Source organism: Elephas maximus, chromosome 1, assembly GCF_024166365.1.
Source record: "Elephas maximus indicus isolate mEleMax1 chromosome 1, mEleMax1 primary haplotype, whole genome shotgun sequence".
NCBI classification, from domain to species: domain Eukaryota; kingdom Metazoa; phylum Chordata; class Mammalia; order Proboscidea; family Elephantidae; genus Elephas; species Elephas maximus.
Window position 1 is genome coordinate 43493992 of NC_064819.1, and position 20318 is coordinate 43514309.

General features: G+C 44.6%; 1 protein-coding gene across 4 annotated transcripts in view; it reads left to right on the top strand.

Moving 5' to 3' along the window:
• Positions 1-2303: 2303 nt before the first annotated feature.
• Positions 2304-20318, top strand: part of NQO2 (N-ribosyldihydronicotinamide:quinone reductase 2) — a 49337-nt gene continuing 31322 nt past the window's right edge. The window contains exons 1-3 of one of the 4 annotated variants that reach the window (XM_049882535.1): positions 2304-2447; positions 3344-3559; positions 17531-17672. In XM_049882535.1, coding sequence (XP_049738492.1) covers positions 17666-17672 — 7 coding nt within the window. In that variant the 5' untranslated portion in view covers positions 2304-2447; positions 3344-3559; positions 17531-17665. Of the gene's footprint in view, positions 2448-3343; positions 3560-14661; positions 16739-17530; positions 17673-20318 lie in introns of those variants that run through there. The other 3 variants (XM_049882526.1, XM_049882544.1, XM_049882553.1) reach the window with 3 other exon arrangements.

A 20318-nucleotide genomic window follows, 5' to 3' on the forward strand; every position in this document is an offset into this window, starting at 1 on the left:
GCATGCATCTACTGTATTTTGTCCATTATAACCAGGGTTATAATGACACAGGGCTGACACAGTGCAAAAGGCAAGACGGAACGCAGGCAGTCCAGGGTCCCCTCTGTCCACACCTGTACCTCCTGCTTGCCACCACATGGAGATGCTGCTCACCATGGTCATGCTTGGCCTGAGTGCAGATGCCAGGCCTCAGAGGCAGCAGGGACTGCAGCAGCTCCTCCCCTGCCTTGGGATGGATGACAAGGCATCTCTGTACCAATGCCTCTGACTAGGATGGCTCCAGGGCTGGTCCCAGCACTTGCCACTCCACAGTTTCCCGGCCCTCTCCAGGGCACGCACACCACCCAGAGGCCTGGCCGATTTTCACACGAGATCTGAACACCCCTTGTCCTGGTCAGGGGGGCTTCCTGCCCACCTTGTGAGGTTCAGTGATTCCAGAGGGCCTGCACCTACGTTTCTTAGGATGATTCACTCACTTTCTGTAACACAAAGATGGTTCAAGGACTCCCCTTAAGTGATTCTGGCCAGAAAGGAGCCAAGGATTTGATCTCTGTGGAGACATTCTAGTTCTGGCAGAAGTGCCCTCAGCACCTTTCCCACCGTCCCAGGACCTCCTGGGTTGAGAAGACAAGGTGGCCCATTCCCAGCCTGGGAGCACAGGGGTTGCGGACAGCTCCCGGCGAGGCCACATTCCCACCTCTGAAAACAGCAACAGCAGACGGACAGACATGTGGACACTGCGCCCTGAGACAGGGAGAGGTCACACGTGTAACATATAGTCTAAAAGGGAGAGCTCCAGCAACCAATAGGGGCTACAAACTTCATCAGCACCACCATCGATGGACACAGAGAACATCTTCCTTCTGTTGCTGAAATCGGGCCATCGTAGAGCACCAGACATCAGGCATCCAGTTTGAGGAGGGGTCTTGGGGAAGCCACAAGGGCAAGTGGGCTTCCAGAAGACGTGGCACAGGCCAGAGGGTGCTGGAAAAGAGACAATTACCCCAAATGCCTTTGCAACCTGGGGCTTTTCCAAGAATTCAAGGGATGTCCTTGGCCTTTGTAATCCAGTGAGGGTGGATTCTGCCCAGTGCGGCCCATTGAGTCAATTGAGAGGCCCAGACCTTTGAGAAAGAGAAAGTGGACCTTATTGCACACCGGTCAAGCAAGGAGCTTGGAGACTAAGATTCAAATCAAGCTCACCAAAGCTGGGGATTCTAGGTCAGTTACAGGGTTTAGGATAGGGAATTTATGCTTAATTCACAAAGTTTCTGGGAATAAGCGGGCAATTTCGGGAGCTAATTAACATCCATGGGGTGCAGTGGGGGTGCATGTATGACGAGTGAAGTTTATCTAAGCACAGCTTTGCAGCTTATTGCTCCTGTCAGAATGGAGGGGGCGGGGGCAGTTGGTGAGTAGTGAAGCAGCCTTGAGCAAAGAAGCAGTAAGGCGACCTCGGGCTGTAACACGGAAATGCCTTCTCAGGAACTCAGAGAGCCTGGCTGTGATGGGGGGAGCTCGGGGGATAATTTAACCCTGTGGTTACCTTTCAGGAGTGGGGATAGTTTAAGCCTGTGCTTACACCTTGAACCACTTCCTGCTTGTCCTATTCTTCCTCCCTCTTCTTTTCCTTCCCCTTCTTCTTGGTAATTAAGCCTTTTTATTTTGAGTAATTGTAGGTTCATATTTTTTATGCAGTTCTAGGAAACAATATATAGAGATTCCGTGCACCCTTCACCCATTTTCCCCAATGATAACTTGCAAAAGTACAATAGAATATCATAGCCTGGGTACTGACGTTGTCACAGTCAAGCAGAGAAGGGCTCCATCACTGCAAGGATCCCTGTTGTTGCCCTTTTACAGGGGTGCTCACCTCTCTCCCTCACCCCAGGCAAGGACTAAGCCTTTAACTGTATATACTCTCTCTGGTCGTTTCGAGCTTGTTGTGTCAATGGGCTCACACAAGTACATAACCTGTGTCTTTTTTCCACTTATAATTCTCTGGAGATTCATGCAGGTTGTGCGTCCCATTTTATTGCTGAGTGGTTTCCATACACTTACATTCTGCTTGGGGGCGGGGTGGGCAGGGTTCAAAGCTCCCGGCGCCAGGGAGGGAGGGCAGCGTTCAAGGCTGTAGGCTCGGGGCGGGTCGAGGGCGCGGAGCCGGGCGAGGGCGCGGGGCGGGGCGGGGCGGGGCGCGGGGCGGGGCGGGGCGCGGGGCGTGGGGCGGGGCGGGGCGAGGGCGCGGGGCGGGGCGAGGGCGCGGGGCGGGGCGAGGGCGCGGGGCGGGGGCGAGGGCGAGGGCGAGGGCGCGGGGCGGCGGGTTGCGCAGCACCACCCCAGGAACGCGCAGCCTAGGGCGCTCCCGCCAGCGTGCGTCCAGGCTGTGCATTGACCCCTTGCGGCTCCCATTTTCACTTCCCGGCCGGCGGGTTCGCTTCCGTAGGGTGAGTTCTCCCCGCATCCGGGGGGAGGTTGGAGGGGACGGGGCTGGGCGCGGGGACTGAACGCACGGTCCCTGTGGTGCGTGCGGCACGGGACGTGGACCATTTGGAACATTCCGGTTCTTGGCTCTCTGCCCATCATCTGCCCCGACCCTGGGAAGTCGGGGCTGTAGTGTCCGCAGGTCACCAATGAGGAGACGGGGCAGCGCCGCGACATGGGTTGCCCGAGATCTTCTTGGGAATGGGGTGTCCCTGTCAGACCTGGGCGGACCCCCAGGGACTACGTCCTTCCTACACGTAGAACAGGCCGCCGTGGTTCAGACCAGTCTTCCTCAAGGTTTTGTGGCAATCTGTAACAAAACCTAAAAAATACCACCTCTAACCTTTAATCTCTCTGATATTAAATATTGATATTTCAGCTAAAGAAATCCAAGAAAGAGAAAACGTATTTAATAATTTGTGCTTCCACATACACCCGTTTCCGTCGAGTCGATTCTGACTTATAACCACCCCAAAGGACAGAGTAGAGCTGCCCCATAGGGTTTCCAGGGAGAGCCTGGTGGATTCGGACTACCGACCTTTTGGTGAGCAGCCGTGGCTCTTAACCTCTGCGCCACCGGGGTTTCCATATGCTTCCAGAAGTGCAATTTATAGTGTTTAAAAAATGGAAATCCCCTGCGTGTCCAGGAACAGGAAGGGAAAGGGCCCGCGGGCTTGCAAACAGCAGTGCATCCCGGGGAGCTATCCTGCCCTTAGAGCAATGAGCAGGGCGTCCCCTGGGAGGGGGCCTCAGCGCTGGAGGCTGAAAGGATGAACTAGCTATGCATCAGAAATATCAGCAGATTTGAGGTGGTAGATGTAGCTTAATAACTATGCGGTTTTTTTTTCTCCTATAACAGTGTCTAAGTGCCTTGTTTCTAGCAAAGGAGGAAAACTGTCAGCCTTGGAGAATGGCGCTAAGGGAGTCAGGACACCTGGGCTTGAGTCTTTTCTGATATTTTGGGTGTCTCACGTCCTGGACCTCAGTTTCTTACTCTGTGCAGCTAGAGGACTTGACCTAGATGGGTACTCCCCAACTGGAATGCCTCGTGCGGTCAGGCTGGTGATGTGGACATGTAAGCTGGGCTCGAGGGACCGTGGGGGCTGGGGGCGTGGGGAGGCTAAAGAATGCACGCCGTGCCTGAGGCATATGCACTGAAAGCATTTGGTCCAAACTAAGATGGTCTTGGGCCCTCACTTTAGGCCACAGGATAAGGTGCTCCCCAGTCTGCCCTGACACCAGTGCTCTTTTAAAGATAAACGGACCATGCCACTCCTCCTGAAGATGCCCCGATGGCTTTCTGGGAGGCTAGGATGAATCCCCTGCCCCTGACCTGCGAGCCCAGCTTAGTGGACCCCAGCTCCTCCCTGACTGCATCTCCCACCACCAAATTCCTTTTTTTAAAAAAATCACAGTCCAGCCATGCACTTGCTGTTTCTTGACCTCCCCAGGCCAGCTCCCACCTGAGGGCCCTCCCACTGCCTGGGCCTCTGTGCCCCCAGGTCTTTGGCCAGCTCCATATGGTCATTCACTTCCCTGCTCAGAGACACCTGGGGCAAGCCTACTACCATAGCAGTCCTAGCCCTGTGGTTTTATCCACCCACGCACTGTTTTCTTGATATTGCTCACCACCTTCCAAGATTCTGTGGTGGCTTTCATTGCCTGCTTGTTTATTGTTACAACCACGCTCCCCCAAGAGTATGGCGCTTCCCTCTTCTCTGTTACAGTCACTTCTGTCCTGTGCACTTGGTGCAGTACTAGCAGAAAGCTGCCAATCAGTAATTAGGAATTGAGTTTCTCTCACTACTAGTAATAGAGTCAACTCCACCAGGTGAAATAAAATGAGGGGCTTGATCTCATGTAAAAGAAATCTGGAGGCTGGCAATCCAGAATCATCTCACAGCTCTCAGAAGCCATCAGGAATCCAGGTGCCCACCATCCTTAGACCATAGCCTCTATCCTAGGACAACAAGATGTCTGGCTGGGCCTGGGTCACTGTTCCACACTCCATGGAAAAAGGAGAGTGGCAGGGGCCAGAACGGTACTCGCAGCTGAGCCCTGGTGAATGACTTCTGCTTACTCCTCATTGACCCCCCTATCTCAAGGGAAGCTGGGCACATTGACACCCTGAATGAATCAGGGTTCTGTTTATGTTGGGTAGCCAAGAGGTGGGTTGGCAGAGACTATGATCCAATCCCTAACTTCTCAGTCACTGTTGTTGTTAGGTGCCGTCGAGTCGGTTCCGACTCATAGCAGTCCTATGCACAATAGAACAAAACACTGCCCAGTCCTGAGCCATCCTCACAATCATTGTTATGCTTGAGCTCATTGTTGCAGCCACTGTGTCAATCCACCTCGTTGAGGGTCTTCCTCTTTTCTGCTGGCCCTCTATGCTGCCAAGCATGATGTCCTTCTCCAGGGACTGATCCCTCCTGACAACATGTCCAAAGTAGGTAAGACGCAGTCTCACCATCCTTGCTTCCAAGGAGCATTCTGGTTGTACTTCTTCTAAGACAGATTTGTTCATTCTTTTGGCAGTCCATGGTATATTCAATATTCTTCACCAATACCACAATTCAAAGACATTAATTCTTCTTTTGTCTTCCTTATTCATTGTCCAGCTTTCACATGCATATAATGCAATTGGAAACACCATGGCTTGGGTCAGGCGCACCTTAGTCTTCAATATGACATCTTTGCTCTTCAGCACTTCACAGAGGTCCTTTGCAGCAGATGTACCCAATGCAATGCATCTTTTGATTTCTTGACTGCTGCTTCCATGGCTGTTGATTGTGGATCCAAGTAAAATGAAATCCTTGACAACTTCAGTGTTTTCTCCGTTTATCATGATATTGCTCATTGGTCCAGTTGTGAGGATTTTTGTTTTCTTTATGTTGAGGTGCAATCCGTACTGAAGGCTGTGGTCTTTGATCTTCATTAGTAAGTGCTTCAAGTCCTCCTCACTTTCAGCAAGCAAGGTTGTGTCATCTGCATAACGCAGGTTGTTAATGAAGCTTCCTCCAATCCTGATGCCTCGTTCTTCTTCATATAGTCCAGCTTCTCAGATTATTTGCTCAGCATACAGATTCAATAGGTATGGTGAAAGAATACAACCCTGACACACACCTTTCCTGACTTTAAGCCAATCGGTATCCCCTCGTTCTGTCTGAACAGCTGCCTCTTGATCTATGTAAAGGTTCCTCATGAGCACAATTAAGTGTTCTGAAATTCCCATTCTTCGCAACGTTATCCGTAATTTGTTATGATCCACACAGTTCAATGCCTTTGCATAGTCAATACAACACAGGTAAACATCCTTCTGGTATTCTCTGCTTTCACCCAGGATCCATCTGACATCAGCAATGATATCCCTGGTTCCACGTCCTCTTCTGAAACCAGCCTGAATTTCTGGCAGCTGCCTGTCGATGTACTGCTGCAGCCGTTTTTGAATGATCTTCAGCGAAATTTTCCTTGTGTGTGATAATAATGATATTGTTCTATAATTTCCACATTCGGTTGGATCACCTTACTTGGGAATAGGCATAAATATGGATCTCTTCCAGTCAGTTGGCCAGGAAGCTGTCTTCCATATTTCTTAGCATAGACGAGTGAACATATCCAGCACTGCATCTGTTTGTTGAAATGTGTAAATTGATATTCCATCAATTCCTGGAGCCTTGTTTTTTGCCAGTGCCTTCAGAGAAGCTTGGACTTCTTCCTTCAGTACCATCGGTTCCTGATCATATGCTGTCTCTTGAAATGATTGAACATCGAGTTAATTCTTTTTGGTATAGTGACTCTGTGTATTCCTTTCATCTTCTTTTGATGTTCCCTTCATTGTTTAATACTTTCCCCATAGAATGCTTCACTGTTGCAACTCGAGGCTTGAATTTTTTCTTCACTTCTTTCAGCTTGAGAAACGCCGAGCGTCTTCTTCCCTTTTGGTTTTCCATCTCCAGCTCTTTGCACATGTCATTATAATACTTGACTTTCTCTTCCTGAGACGCCCTTTGAAATCTTCTGTTCAGTTCTTTTAGTTCATCAATTCTTCCTTTTGCTTTAGCTGCTCGACACTCAAGAGCAAGTTTCAGTCTCCTCTGATATCTATCTTGGTCTTTTCTTTCTTTCCTGTCTTTTCAGTGACCTCTTGCTTTCTTTACGGATGATGTCCTTGATGTCATTCCACAACTCATCTGATCTTCGGTCACTAGTGTTCAATGCGTCAATCTGTTCTTCAGATGGTCTCTAAATTCAGGTGGGATGTACTCAAGGTCATATTTTGGCTGTCATGGACTTGCTCTGATTTTCTTCAGTTTCAGATTGAATTTCCTTATGAGCAATTGATGGTCTGTTCCACAGTCGGCCCCTTGCCTTCTTCTGACTGATGATATTGAGCTTTGCTATCGTCTTTTTCCACCAGTGTAGTCAATTTGATTTCGGTATGTTCCATCTGGCGAGGTCCATGTGTATAGTCACCGTTTATATTGGTGAAAGAAGGTGTTTGCAATGAAGAAGTCATTGCTCTTGCAAAATTCTATCATTCGATCTCTGGCATTGTTTCTGTCACCAAGGCCATACTTTCCAGCTACTGATCCTTCTTCTTTATTTCCACCTTTCGCATTCTAATCACCAGTAATTATCAATGCATCTTGATTGCATGTTCGATCAATTTCAGACTGCAGCAGCTGAGAAAAATCTTTTACTTCTTCATCTTTGGCCCTAGTGTTTGGTGCGTAAATTTCAATAATAATCGTATTAACTGGTCTTCCTTGTAGGCGTATGGATATTATCCTATCACTGACAGCGTTGTACTTCATGATTCATCTTGAAACGTTCTTTTGGACAATGAATGCAACACCATTCCTCTTCAAGTTGTCATTCCCAGCATAGTAGACTATATGATTGTCCAATTCAAAATGGCTGATACCAGTCCATTTCAGCTCACTAATGCCTAGGATATTGATGTTTATGCGTTCCATTTCTTTTTTTTTTTTAATAATTTTTATTGAGCTTTAAGTGAATGTTTACAAATCAAGTCAGTCTGTCGCATATAAGCTTATATACACCTTACTGCCTACTCCCACTTACTCTCCCCCGATGAGTCAGCCCTTCCAGTCTCTCCTTTCGTGACAATTTTGCCAGTTTCTAACCCTCTCTACCCTCCAATCTCCCCTCCAGACAGGAGATGCCAACACAGTCTCAAGTGTCCACCTGATACTAGTAGCTCACTCTTCATTAGCATCTCTCTCCAACCCATTGTCCAGTCCCTTCCATGTCTGATGAGTTGTCTTCGGGAATGGTTCCTGTCCTGGGCCAACAGAAGGTTTGGGGACCATGACCGCCGGGATTCCTCTAGTCTCAGTTAGACCATTAAGTCTGGTCTTTTTATGAGAATTTGGGGTCTGCATGCCACTGATCTCCTGCTCCCTCGGGGGTTCTCTGTTGTGCTCCCTGTCAGGGCAGTCATTGGTTGTGGCCGGGCACCAACTAGTTCTTCTGGTCTCAGGATGATGTAAGTCTCTGGTTCATGTGGCCCTTTCTGTCTCTTGGACTCATAGTCATCGTGTGACCTTGGTGTTCTTCATTCTCCTTTGATCCAGGTGGGTTGAGACTAATTGATGCATCTTAGATGGCCGCTTGTTACCATTTAAGATCCCAGACGTCACATTTCAAAGTGGGATGCAGAATGTTTTCATAATAGAATTATTTTGCCAATTGACTTAGATGTCCCCTTAAGCCATAGTCCCCAACCCCCCGCCCTTGCTCTGCTGACCTTTGAGGCATTCAGTTTATCCCGGAAACTTCTTTGCTTTTGGTCCAGCCCAGTTGAGCTGACCTTCCGTGTATTGAGTATTCTCCTTCCCTTCACCTAAAGTAGTTCTTATATACTAACTAATCAGTAAATAACCCTCTCCCACCCTCCCTCCCTCCCCCCCTCGTAACCACAAAAGTATGTGTTCTTCTCAGTTTATACTATTTCTCAAGATCTTGTAATAGTGGTCTTATACAATATTTGTCCTTTTGCCTCTGACTAATTTCACTCAGTATAATGCCTTCCAGGTTCCTCCATGTTATGAAATGTTTCACAGATTCGTCACTGTTCTTTATCGATGCGTAGTATTCCATTGTGTGAATATACCACAATTTATTTAACCATTCATCCGTTGATGGGCACCTTGTTTGCTTCCAGCTTTTTGCTATTGTAAACAGAGCTGCAATAAACATGGGTATGCATATATCTGTTCGTGTAAAGGCTCTTATTTCTCTAGGGTATATTCAGAGGAGTGGGTTTTCTGGGTCGTATGGTAGTTCTATTTCTAACTTTGTAAGAAAATGCCAGATAGATTTCCAAAGTGGTTGTACCATTTTACATTGCCACCAGCAGTGTATAAGAGTTCCGATCTCTCCGCAGCCTCTCCAACATTTATTATTTTGTATTTTTTGGATTAATGCCAGCCTTGTTGGAGTGAGATGGAATCTCATCGTAGTTTTAATTTGCATTTCTCTAATGGCTAATGATCGAGAGCATTTTCTCATGTATCTGTGAGCTGCCTAAATATCTCCTTTAGTGAAGTGCATGTTCATATCCTTTGCCCACTTCTTGATTGGGTTGTTTGTCTTTTTATGGTTGAGTTTTAACAGAATCATATAGAGTTTAGAGATCAGGCGCTGGTCGGAGATGTCATAGCTGAAAATTCTTTCCCAATCTGTAGGTGGTCTTTTTACTCTTTGGGCGAAGTCTTTAGATGAGCATAGGTGTTTGATTTTTAGAAGCTCCCAGTTATCTGGTTTCTCTTCGTCATTTTTGGTAATGTTTTGTATTCTGTGTATGCCTTGCATTAGGGCTCCTAGGGTTGTCCCTATTTTTTCTTCCATGATCTTTATCGTTTTAGTCTTTATGTTTAGGTCTTTGATCCACTTGGAGTTAGTTTTTGTGCATGGTGTGAGGTATGGGTCCTGTTTCATTTTTTTGCAAATGGATATCCAGTTATGCCAGCACCATTTGTTAAAAAGGCTATCTTCTCCCCAATTAACTGACACTGGGCCTTTGTCAAATATCAGCTGCTCATATGTGGATGGATTTATATCTGGGTTCTCAATTCTGTTCCATTGGTCTATGTGTCTGTTGTTGTAGCAGTACCAGGCTGTTTTGACTACTGTGGCTGTACAATAGGTTCTAAAATCAGGTAGAGTGAGGCCTCCCACTTTCTTCTTCTTTTTCAGTAATGCTTTGCTTATCCGAGGCTTCTTTCCCTTCCATATGAAGTTGGTGATTTGTTTCTCCATCACATTAAAAAATGACATTGGAATTTGGGTCGGAAGTGCATTGTATGTATAGATGGCTTTTGGTAGAATAGACATTTTTACTATGTTAAGTCTTCCTATCCATGAGCAAGGTATGTTTTTCCATTTAAGTAGGTCCTTTTTAATTCTTGCACTAGTACTTTGTAGTTTTCTTTGTATAGGTCTTTTACATCTTTGGTAAGATTTATTCCTGAGTATTTTATCTTCTTGGGGGTTACTGTGAATGGTATTGATTTGGTGATTTCCTCTTCGATGTTCTTTTTGTTGGTGTAGAGGAATCCAAGTGATTTTTGTGTGTTTATCTTATAACCTGAGACTCTGCCAAACTCTTCTATTAGTTTCAGTAGTTTTCTGGAGGATCCTTAGGGTTTTCTGTGTATAAGATCATGTCATCTGCAAATAGAGATAATTTTACTTCTTCCTTGCCAATCCGGATGCCATTTATTTCTTTGTCTAGCCTAATTGCTCTGGCTAGGACCTCTAGCACAATGTTGAATAAGAGCAGTGATAAAGGGCATCCTTGTCTGGTTCCCATTCTCAAGGGAAATGCGTTCAGGCTGTCTCCATTTAGAGTGATGTTGGCCGTTGGCTTTGTATAGATGCCCTTTATTATGTTGAGGAATTTTCCTTCAATTCCTATTTTCCTGAGAGTTTTTATCATAAATGGGTGTTGGACTTTGTCAAATGCCTTTCCTGCATCAATTGATAAGATCATGTGGTTTTTGTCTTTTGTTTTATTTATATGGTGGATTACATTAATGGTTTTTCTAATATTAAACCAGCCTTGCATACCTGGTATAAATCCCACTTAGTCGTGGTGGATTATTTTTTTGATACGTTGTTGAATTCCATTTGCTAGAATTTTGTTGAGGATTTTTGCATCTGTGTTCATGAGGGATATAGGTCTGTAATTTTCCTTTTTTGTGATGTCTTTACCTGGTTTTGGTATCAGGGAAATGGTGGCTTCATAGAATGAGTTAGGTAGTATTCCGTCATTTTCTATGCTTTCAAATACCTTTAGTAGTAGTGGTGTTAACTCCTCTCTGAAAGTTTGGTAGAACTCTGCAGTGAAGCCGTCTGGGCCAGGGCTTTTTTTTGTTGGGAGTTTTTTGATTACCATTTCAATCTCTTTTTTTGTTATGGGTCTATTTAGTTGTTCTACTTCTGGTTGTGTTAGTTTAGGTAGGTAGTGTTTTTCTAGGAATTCCTCCATTTCTTCTAGGTTTGCAGATTTGTTAGAGTACAATTTTTCATAATAATCTGATATGATTCTTTTAAATACAGTTGGGTCTGTTGTGATGTGGCCCATCTCGTTTCTTATTCGGGTTATTTGTTTCCTATCCTGTATTTCTTTAGTCAGTCTGGCCAATGGTTTATCAATTTTGTCAATTTTTTCAAAGAACCAGCTTTTGGCTTTGTTAATTCTTTCAATTGTTTTTCTGTTCTCTAATTCATTTAGTTCAGCTCTAATTTTTATTATTTGTTTTCTTCTGGTGCCTGATGGATTCTTTTGTTGCTCACTTTCTTTTTGTTCAAATTGTAGGGACAATTCTCTGATTTTGGCTCTTTCTTCTTTACGTATGTGTGCATTTATCGATATAAATTGACCTCTGAGCACTGCTTTTGGTGTGTCCCAGAGGTTTTGATAGGAAGTGTTTTCATTCTTGTTGCATTCTATGAATTTCTTTATTCCCTCCTTAATGTCTTCTATAACCCAGTCTTTTTTGAGCAGGGTATTGTTCAGTTTCCAAGTATTTGATTTCTTTTCCCTAATTTTTCTGTTATTGTTTTCCACTTTTATGGCCTTATGGTCTGAGAAGATGCTTTGTAATGTTTCGATGTTTTGGACTCTGCGAAGGTTTGTTTTATGACCTAATATGTGGTCTATTGTAGAGGATGTTTCATGTGCACTAGAAGCAAAAGTATACTTTGCAGCATTGGGTGAAGTGTTCTGTATAAGTCAATGAGGTCAAGTTGGTAGATTGTAGCAATTAGGTCTTCCATGTCTCTATTGAGCTTCCTACTGGATGTCCTGTCCTTCTCCGAAAGTAGTGTGTTGAAGTCTCCTAGTATAATTGTGGAGGTGTCCATCTCACTATTCAGTTCTGTTAAAGTTTGTTTTATGTATCTTGCAGCCCTGTCATTGGGTGCATAAATATTTAATATGGTTATATCTTCCCGGTCAATTGTCCATTTAATCATTATGTAGTGTCCTTCTGTATCCTTTATGGTGGATTGAACTGTAAAGTCTATTTTGTCAGAAATTAATATTGCTACTCCTGCTCTTTTTTGCTTATTGTTTGCTTGATATATTTTTTCCATCCTTTGAGTTTTAGTTTCTTTGTGTCTCTAAGTCTAAGGTGTGTCTCTTGTAAGCAGCATATAGACGGATCGTGTTTCTTTGTCTGAGACTCTCTGTCTCTTTATTGGTGCATTTAGTCCATTTACGTTCAGCATAATTATAGATAAGTATGTGTTTAGTGCTGTCATTTTGATGCTTTTTTATGTGTGTTGTTGACAATTTCATTTTTCCACTTACTTTTTTGTGCTGAGACGTTTTTCTTTGTAAATTGTGTGTTCCTCATTTTCATAGTATTTGACTTTATGTTTGCTGAGTCATTATGTTTTTCTCGGTTTTTATTTTGAGTTATGGAGTTGTTATATCTCTTTGTGGTTACCTTAATATTTACCCCTATTTTTCTAAGTAAAAACCTAACTTGTATTGTCCTATATTGCCTTGTATCCCTCTCCATATGGCAGTTCTATGCCTCCTGTATTTAGTCCCTCTTTTTGATTATTGTGATCTTTTACATCATGACATCAATGTTTCCCTGTTTTAAGTGGTTTTTTTCTTTTTAAAATTAATCTTAGTTTGTCTTGTGATTTCCCTATTTGAGTTGATATCAGGATGTTCTATTCTGTGACCTTGTCTTGTGCTGGTATCTGATATTATTGGTTTTCTGACCAATTTCCTTTAGTATTTCTTGTAGCTTTGATTTGGTTTTTGCAAATTCTCTAAGCTTGTGTTTAGCTGTAAATGTTTTAATTTCGCCTTCATATTTGAGAGAGATTTTTGCTGGATATATGATCCTTGGCTGGCAGTTTTTCTCCCTCAGTGCTCTATATATGTCATCCCATTGCCTTCTTGACTGCATGGTTTTTGCTGAGTAGTCTAAACTTATTCTTATTGATTCTCTTTTGTAGGAGACCTTTCTTTTATCCCTGGCTGCTTTTAAAATTTTCTCTTTATCTTTGGTTTTGGCAAGTTTGATGATAATATGTCTTGGTGATTTTCTTTTTGGATCAATCTTAAATGGGGTTCGATGAGCATCTTGGATAGATATCCTTTCGTCTTTCATGATGTCAGGAAAGTTTTCTGCGAACAGATCTTCAACTATTCTCTCTTTGTTTTCTGTTATCCCTCCCTGTTCTGGGACTCCAATCACATGCTAGTTATTCTTCTTGATAGAGTCCCACATGATTCTTAGGGTTTCTTCATTTTTTTAAATTCTTTTATCTGATTTTTTTTCAGCTATATTGGTGTCAATTCCCTGGTCCTCCAGATCTCCCACCCTGCATTCCAATTGCTCGAGTCTGCTCCTCTGACTTCCTATTGAGTTGTCTAATTCTGTCATTTTATTGTTAATCTTTTGGATTTCTGAATGCTGTCTCTATGGATTCTTGCAACTTATTAATTTTTCCACTATGTTCTTGAATAATCTTTTTGAGTTCTTCAACTGCTTTATCAGAGTGTTCCTTGGCTTTTTCTGTAGATTGCCTTATTTCATTTCTGAGGTCATCCCTGATGTCTTGAAGCATTCTGTAAATTAGTTTTTTACATTCTGCATCTAGCAATTCCAGGATTGTATCTTCATTTGGGAAAGATTTTGATTCTTTAGTTTGGGGATTTGTACAAGCAATCATGGTCTGCTTCTTTATGTGGTTTGATATCGACTGCTGTCTCCGAGCCATCACTAAGATATTGTAGTGATTTATTCTATATTTGCTCACTGAGTCTTATTTTGTTTTGTTTTCTTTCAATATACATAGATGAGCTACTAGATTGCGCTGTCTTGATTGTTGTAGCCCTTGACTCACTTATGTCCTATTACCAGGTGGTCTGGGCTGTTACCAGATATATAAGCCTAAGAGTCCATTCACTATTCTTGAGTCGAATCTGCATTTGGGTCATCAAGTGTGTGGTGCAGACTGTCACCTATCCACCTAGAGAAGTAGTGGTGATAGTTGTGTGCACCAGATTCTAGTAGCAGCGGGGGGGGCAGGATGCTGACAGGCTTCCCCCAAGTGCCAGTGAGGTAGGTGTGTCTCTATTCCTAAAGCACTTTGGTGGGTGGGCTCTGCAGCTGAACCTTAGGCCCCCAGTGCAAGTACCTCTACAGATTGGTAGGTGTCACCTTCCTTAGACCCCTAAGGCAGGAGGCTAGGTGGCCTGGGGGGAGTTTCAGCCCCCAGTTCCCTGTTGTGGGTCACTGAGGGCTCTGTTGAATACGCAGAGATATCAGACCTGGGAAACTTTTCTTTCCAGTAATCCGCTAAAACGATTACAATCAGATCCCTATCAGAATTGCCTTTGCATTATAATAGCCACCTTGTTCCCTGTAGGGATGAAACCCCAAGACTGTGGGTCACATATGCTTGGCTGGAGCTGGCTCTGTGTTTTTGGTCCAATTATGGAAGGGTTTTTGGTCCCTGGGTTTTTTGTAGCTGGTTCTCTGAGGCCAGGAGAATGGGTTAGGAAAAGACCAAAAAAAAAGAAAAAACGCAGCGCACTTCACTCTCTGGCTCAGGAAATTCCGATGTTAATGAAGCCGCCTAGGAAGGGGAGGGGAGGGGAGGGTTCAGATAAATAGGAGAGAGTAGCACCCCGGAATATAGACAAAGTTACTTATCTAGCTTGGGATGATCGTTTTATCTGAGATTCCCAAGGGGCGTGTTGACTGTGTGCGCTGGCTGGGTAGGGATTGCCCCTGAGGGTCAGGCCCGCGTCTTGTGCTTGCGCTGTCTCAGAAGCTGTGGTTAGTTCCTCCGCACCCAGTCCAAAGCCCAGCGCCAAGGTTCCCCGGCTGGGACGCCGCACTTCCGGCTCCAAAACCAGTTGCTACCTCCCGGTGACTTCTCCTCCTGTCAGCCGCGTTGCTGCGCTGTCTGCGTGCACTGGCTGGGCTTCCCCCAAGGTCACTTCTGGGGGCTAGGGCTGCATCCCATGTTTACGCCGTCTCAGGATGCCGTGCTCAGCTCCCCTGCGCCCAGTCCAAAGTGCGGCGCCAAGGTTTCCTGCCTGGGACACTGGCTCCAGGCTCTGAAAACAGTCGCTGCTCTCCCGTGGTTGTTTGTTCTCAGTCTCTGTCACTCAGGTCAACACTTTAGATCTGTGTTTGATGGTCAGGGTTCGTAGATTGTCATGTACGTGATCGATTCACTTGTTTTTCCGAGTCTTTGTTGCAGGAGGGATCCGAGGTAGCTTCTACCTAGTCAGCCATCTTCCCATTTCATTTTTGATGATTTCCAATTTTCCTAGATTCATACTTTATACATCCCACGTTCCGATTATTAATGGATGTTTACAGGTGTTTCATCTCATTTTGAGTTGTGCCACATCAGTGAATGAAGGTCCCGAAAGCTTTACTCCATTCACGTCATTAAGGTCGACTGTGCTTTCAAGAGGCAGCTCTTCCCCAGTCATCTTTTGAGTGCCTTCCAACCTGGGGGGCTCATCTTCCAGCACTTTATCAGACAGTGTTCCACTGGTATTATAATGTTTTCACTGGCTAATGCTTTTCTGAAGTAGACTGCCAGGTCCTTCTTCCTAGTCTGTCTTAGTCTGGAAGCTCAGCTGAAACCTGTCCTCCATGGGAGACCCTGCTGATATCTGAATACCGGTGGCATAGCTTCCAGCATCATAGCAACATGCAAGCCCCCACAGTACGACAAACTGACAGACATTTATGGCCGGTCAGTAGTCAACTTAAATGAGTGGCAAGTGTTTAGTGTATTAGCCCCCTGTCTTAATTACGTAGTGCTGCTACAACAGAAATACCACAACTGGATGGCTTTAAGTAGGAGAAATTTATTCGCTCACAGTCTGGTGGCTAGAAGCCAAATTCTGGGCATCATCTCTAGGGGAAGGCTTTCTCTCTCTGTTGGCTCTGGAGGAAGGCCCTTGTCATCAATCGTACCCAGTCAAGGAGCTTCTCAGCGCAGGGACCCCAAGTCCGAAAGACGCGCTCTACTGCCAGTACTGCTTTCATGGTGGTAGGAGGTCCCCATGTCTCTCTGCTTACTTCTCTTTTATATCTCAAAAGAGATTGGCTCAAGACACAGTCCAATCCCGTAGATCGAGTCCTGCCTCATGAACATAACTGTCGCTATTCCATCTCATCAATATCATAGAGACAGGATTTGTAACAAATAGGAAAATCACACCAGAGTACAAAATGGTGGACAGCCATACAATACTGCAAATCATGGCCTAGCCAAATTGATGCACATATTTTGGGGGGACACAACTCAGTCCATGACTACCCCGTTCCAATCAGAGCTATTAGCTCCCTCTTGGCTTATGGCCACGTCCCACTCTCTAACTCCTAGGACTCCCTCAACTCAGCTCCAGTGACTATTTTCTACTCCTCTCTGTCCCCAGGGCACCTACCTTCTGGTCCAGACATTCCCCACCACCCCCTCACACAGCAATGCTCTATATATCTCAGCCCTGCTGCCCCTGGGGTATTTGGAGGTGTTGAACAGAACCCTGAAAGGTGCTGATCCAGGCCCTGCCGTAGATAAGCCTGATTTCTCTTTGTCTCTGTGTTCTTTTTGTTATCCTGTAAAGATGTACAGATAACATGGGAAAATCACCATGCAGACATAACATGTGTCACCACCTTACCACTGAGGAACGCTCATCCATTTTATCTGGTGGCGAGTGCAGGTACCTTGTGTCTCCCAGAATGAGGCAGTTGTTTCAGAGATGGCTGGACAAGGTGAGGCTATAGTCCTCCCTCCTGCATTTGAGGTCCCGTAGGGAGAACTAACATTCCTCTAGAGCCTTAATCTCAGCCATGCCATGAGGTGGGATTTTGTCCCTGACTTTGTGGATAAGGAGATGAAGGCCCAGAGAGGTAAAGTCATAATAACAGAGCTGGAATTTGACCAAGTGCCTCTGACTGGGAAGTCCCTGCTGTCTTCATTGGCCTAGGCTCCCAGTCAGGAACTTTTGAGACCTCTCGATGAGAACCAGATCTAAACCAGTTCCTGCATTTTCAGGTAAGGAAAAAGGCCCAACAACACCTAGTAGCATCACCTCAGCTCCATTAACCTGACTGAGGAGCCCAGGCTGCAGACTGTGACTGGGAGGTTCACTAATACCCCTGCTGTGTGATCATCTAGAGGGCAGAACTTGGGGAGAGGGAAGGAGGGCAAGGGTGAGGCTCCTACTTCCTATCTGTTGTCTCCTTTCCCAGCACGTCTCTCAGTGGCTGCTTTTACAGAAGGATCTGAGTCCTTTCAGAACGAAAAGTATTGGTTTTGACTCCTGCATGATTTCTCTTCTGCAGCCTACATTTCCAGAGGACCCCTTGCCTCTTTTGAGAAGCATTCTTCTGACATGTTTGCATGTCATCCAGGAGGCCATCATCCAGAAGCGGTGGTGAGGCCTGGAGGCAGCACGTCTGACCTTGCCACCTGGGTCTCCTCTTCTGCCAGTGTTTATTTTCTCTTCTAGATTGTTGGGCTCACCCAGGAGAGGGCTGCCTCTGAAAGCCACAGGCCTCCACACCGAATCCCTCTCTCCTCAGGATCAGCAGCAGACCCTCCTTTTTGCAGTATACTGCATAGAAAGCATCCATCTTTCTAGAAGATGGCAGGTAACTATTAGCTATGGGCGAGTTAAACTTTTTTTAATTAAAATTTAATTAGAAATTGAATACATTGCTTATTATAAAAAATTCAAACAGCATTGAGATTTTGCGTATAACATGGATCACTATCTGGAAATTATCTCCTTTGTAGTTTTATTCCCCATTTTGACCCTGCCAGAATTTAAGTTCCTTGAAAGTAGGGACCATGCCCACTTTGCTCCAGCCCCTAGAATCATGCCTGGGGCATAGTAGGTGCTCAGTTGAGGGAATGATCCCCAGGAGTAACCACAGTAAAAGATTTGGTATCATTCCATGTTTACTTTTGGCTCCACTCATGGTAAACACACACACACACACATACAATTCTGCAGTTTCTTTTTTTTTTTCATTCAGCAGTCTAACATGGAAACCCTTCCATTTCAGAGCATACGAATATACCTTGTTGTAAACATTATAGTGTTGATTAGGGTTTTTCAACCTGGGCGCTATTGTCTTTTTGGGTGGTGGATGCGCTCCTGTGCATTGTAGGATATCAAGCAGCATCCCTGGCCTCTACTCACTAGATTCCAGTAGCATCCCCAAAAAGTCTCCAGACATTGTCACATGTCCCCTGGGTGGCAAAATTGCCTCCATTTGAGAAGTACCAGTGTTGAGGTTTCATTTTCTCCATTCTCCTGTTAAACACTCATGTACCTGTCCCCATTGCCATCGAGTTGATTCTAACTTATAGCGATCCTATAGGGCAGAGTAGAACTGCCCCATAGGGTTTCTGAGGAGCGGCTGGTGGATTCAAACTGCTGACCTTTTGGTTAGCAGCCAAGCTCTTAACCACTACACCACCAGGGTTCCAAACACTCAGGTAGAGTTCCTTTATAACGAATGAGTCTGAGGAGTTAAAATAAAAATGTTAATCATCAATCTAACTCATGGAAGTCAACCTTTACACTCACCTGAGTGCTGTGAAACCATTTGCTTCATACTAGTATGTATTTCTCCTCAAGGGCCTACACTAACAAATTTAATCAAGACTTAACATTTTAGTCTTAGATGTACCATGGCAAATTTAAGCAAATCCCAAGCTGCGTCCAAAAGAAATAAGTACGTGATATAGAGTCTTTTGAAAGAGGAAAATCCAGTCTATTGATTAGTGATACAACCATACCTGTAAGACCTAATTCTTCTCGGAGTCCTTTATCATGAACGCATCACCAAAACCTGTAACGGAAGCCCTGCCTTCCCTAGGATGTCCAATTGGTGATAACTGTCATATTTATGTGGACCAAGAGGAGAAGCTAAGCTTGACAGAATAACTACAATTCCTTTTTTTTTTTTTTTTATCATACTTGAGATGAAGGTTTACAGAACAAACTAGTTTCTCATTAAACAGTTAGTACACATATTGTTTTATGACATTGGTTAACAACCCCACAACATGTCAACACTCTCCCTTCTTAACCTAAGGTTTACTATCAGCTTTCCTGTCCCCTTCTGCCCTCTAGTCCTTGCCCCAGGGCTGATATGTCCCATTAGTCTCGTTTTGTTTTATGGGCCTGTCCAATCTTTGACTGAAAGGTGAACCTCACGAGTGACTTCATTACTGAGCTGATAGGGTGGTGTCTGGGGGCCATACTCTCATGGTTTCTCCAGTCTCTGTCAGGCCAGCAAGTCTGATCTTTCTTTTTGAGTTAGAATTTTGTTCTACATTTTTCTCTAGCTCTGTCCAGGACCCTCTATTGTGATCCCTGTCAGAGCAGTCAGTGGTGGCAGCCTGGCACCATCTAGTTGTACTGGACTCAGCCTGGTGGAAAGTATGTTAGATGTGATCCATTAGTCCTTTGGACTAATCTTTCCCTTGTATTTTTAGTTTTCTTCATCGTTCCTTGCTTCCAAAGGGGTGAGACCAGTGGAGTATCCTAGATGGCCGCTTATAGGGTTTCAAGACCCTAGACGATACTTACCAAAATAGAATGTAGAGCATTTTCTTTCTAAACTCTGTTATGCCAGTTGAGCTATATGTTCCCCAAGACCACAGTCCCCACAACCCTCAGCCCAGCAGTTCAGTTCCTCAGGGAGTTTGGATGTATCTATAGAGCTTCCATGACCTTGTCTTGTAAAAGTTATGTTAGCTTTCCCAGTATTGTGTACTGTCTTACCCGTCCCCAAAGTTACCGCTTATCTATGGTCTATTTAGTGTTTTTCCATCCCCACACCTCCCCTCCCTCGTAACCACCAAAGATTGTTTCTTTTTCTGTGTAAACCTTTTCGTGAGTTTTTACAGTCATGGTCTCATACAATATTTGTCCTTTTGTGATTGACTTACTTCACTCAGCATAATGCCCTCCAGATTCATCCATGTTATGAGATTCTTCACAGATTCATTGTTTTTTATCGTTGCATAATACTTCGTTGTGTGTGGTACATCCATTCATCTGTTGATAGGTTGTTTCCATCTTTTTGCTGTTGTGAACAGTGCTGCAGTGAACATGAGTGTGCATTTGTCTATTGGTGTGACAGCTCTTATTTCTCTAGGATATATTCTTAGCAGTGGAATTGCTGGGTCATATTTTTTTTTTTATGGTGTTTCTATTTCTAACTTTCTAAGGAAGCACCATTTTGTTTTCCAAAATGGTTGTATCATTTTGCTTTCCCACC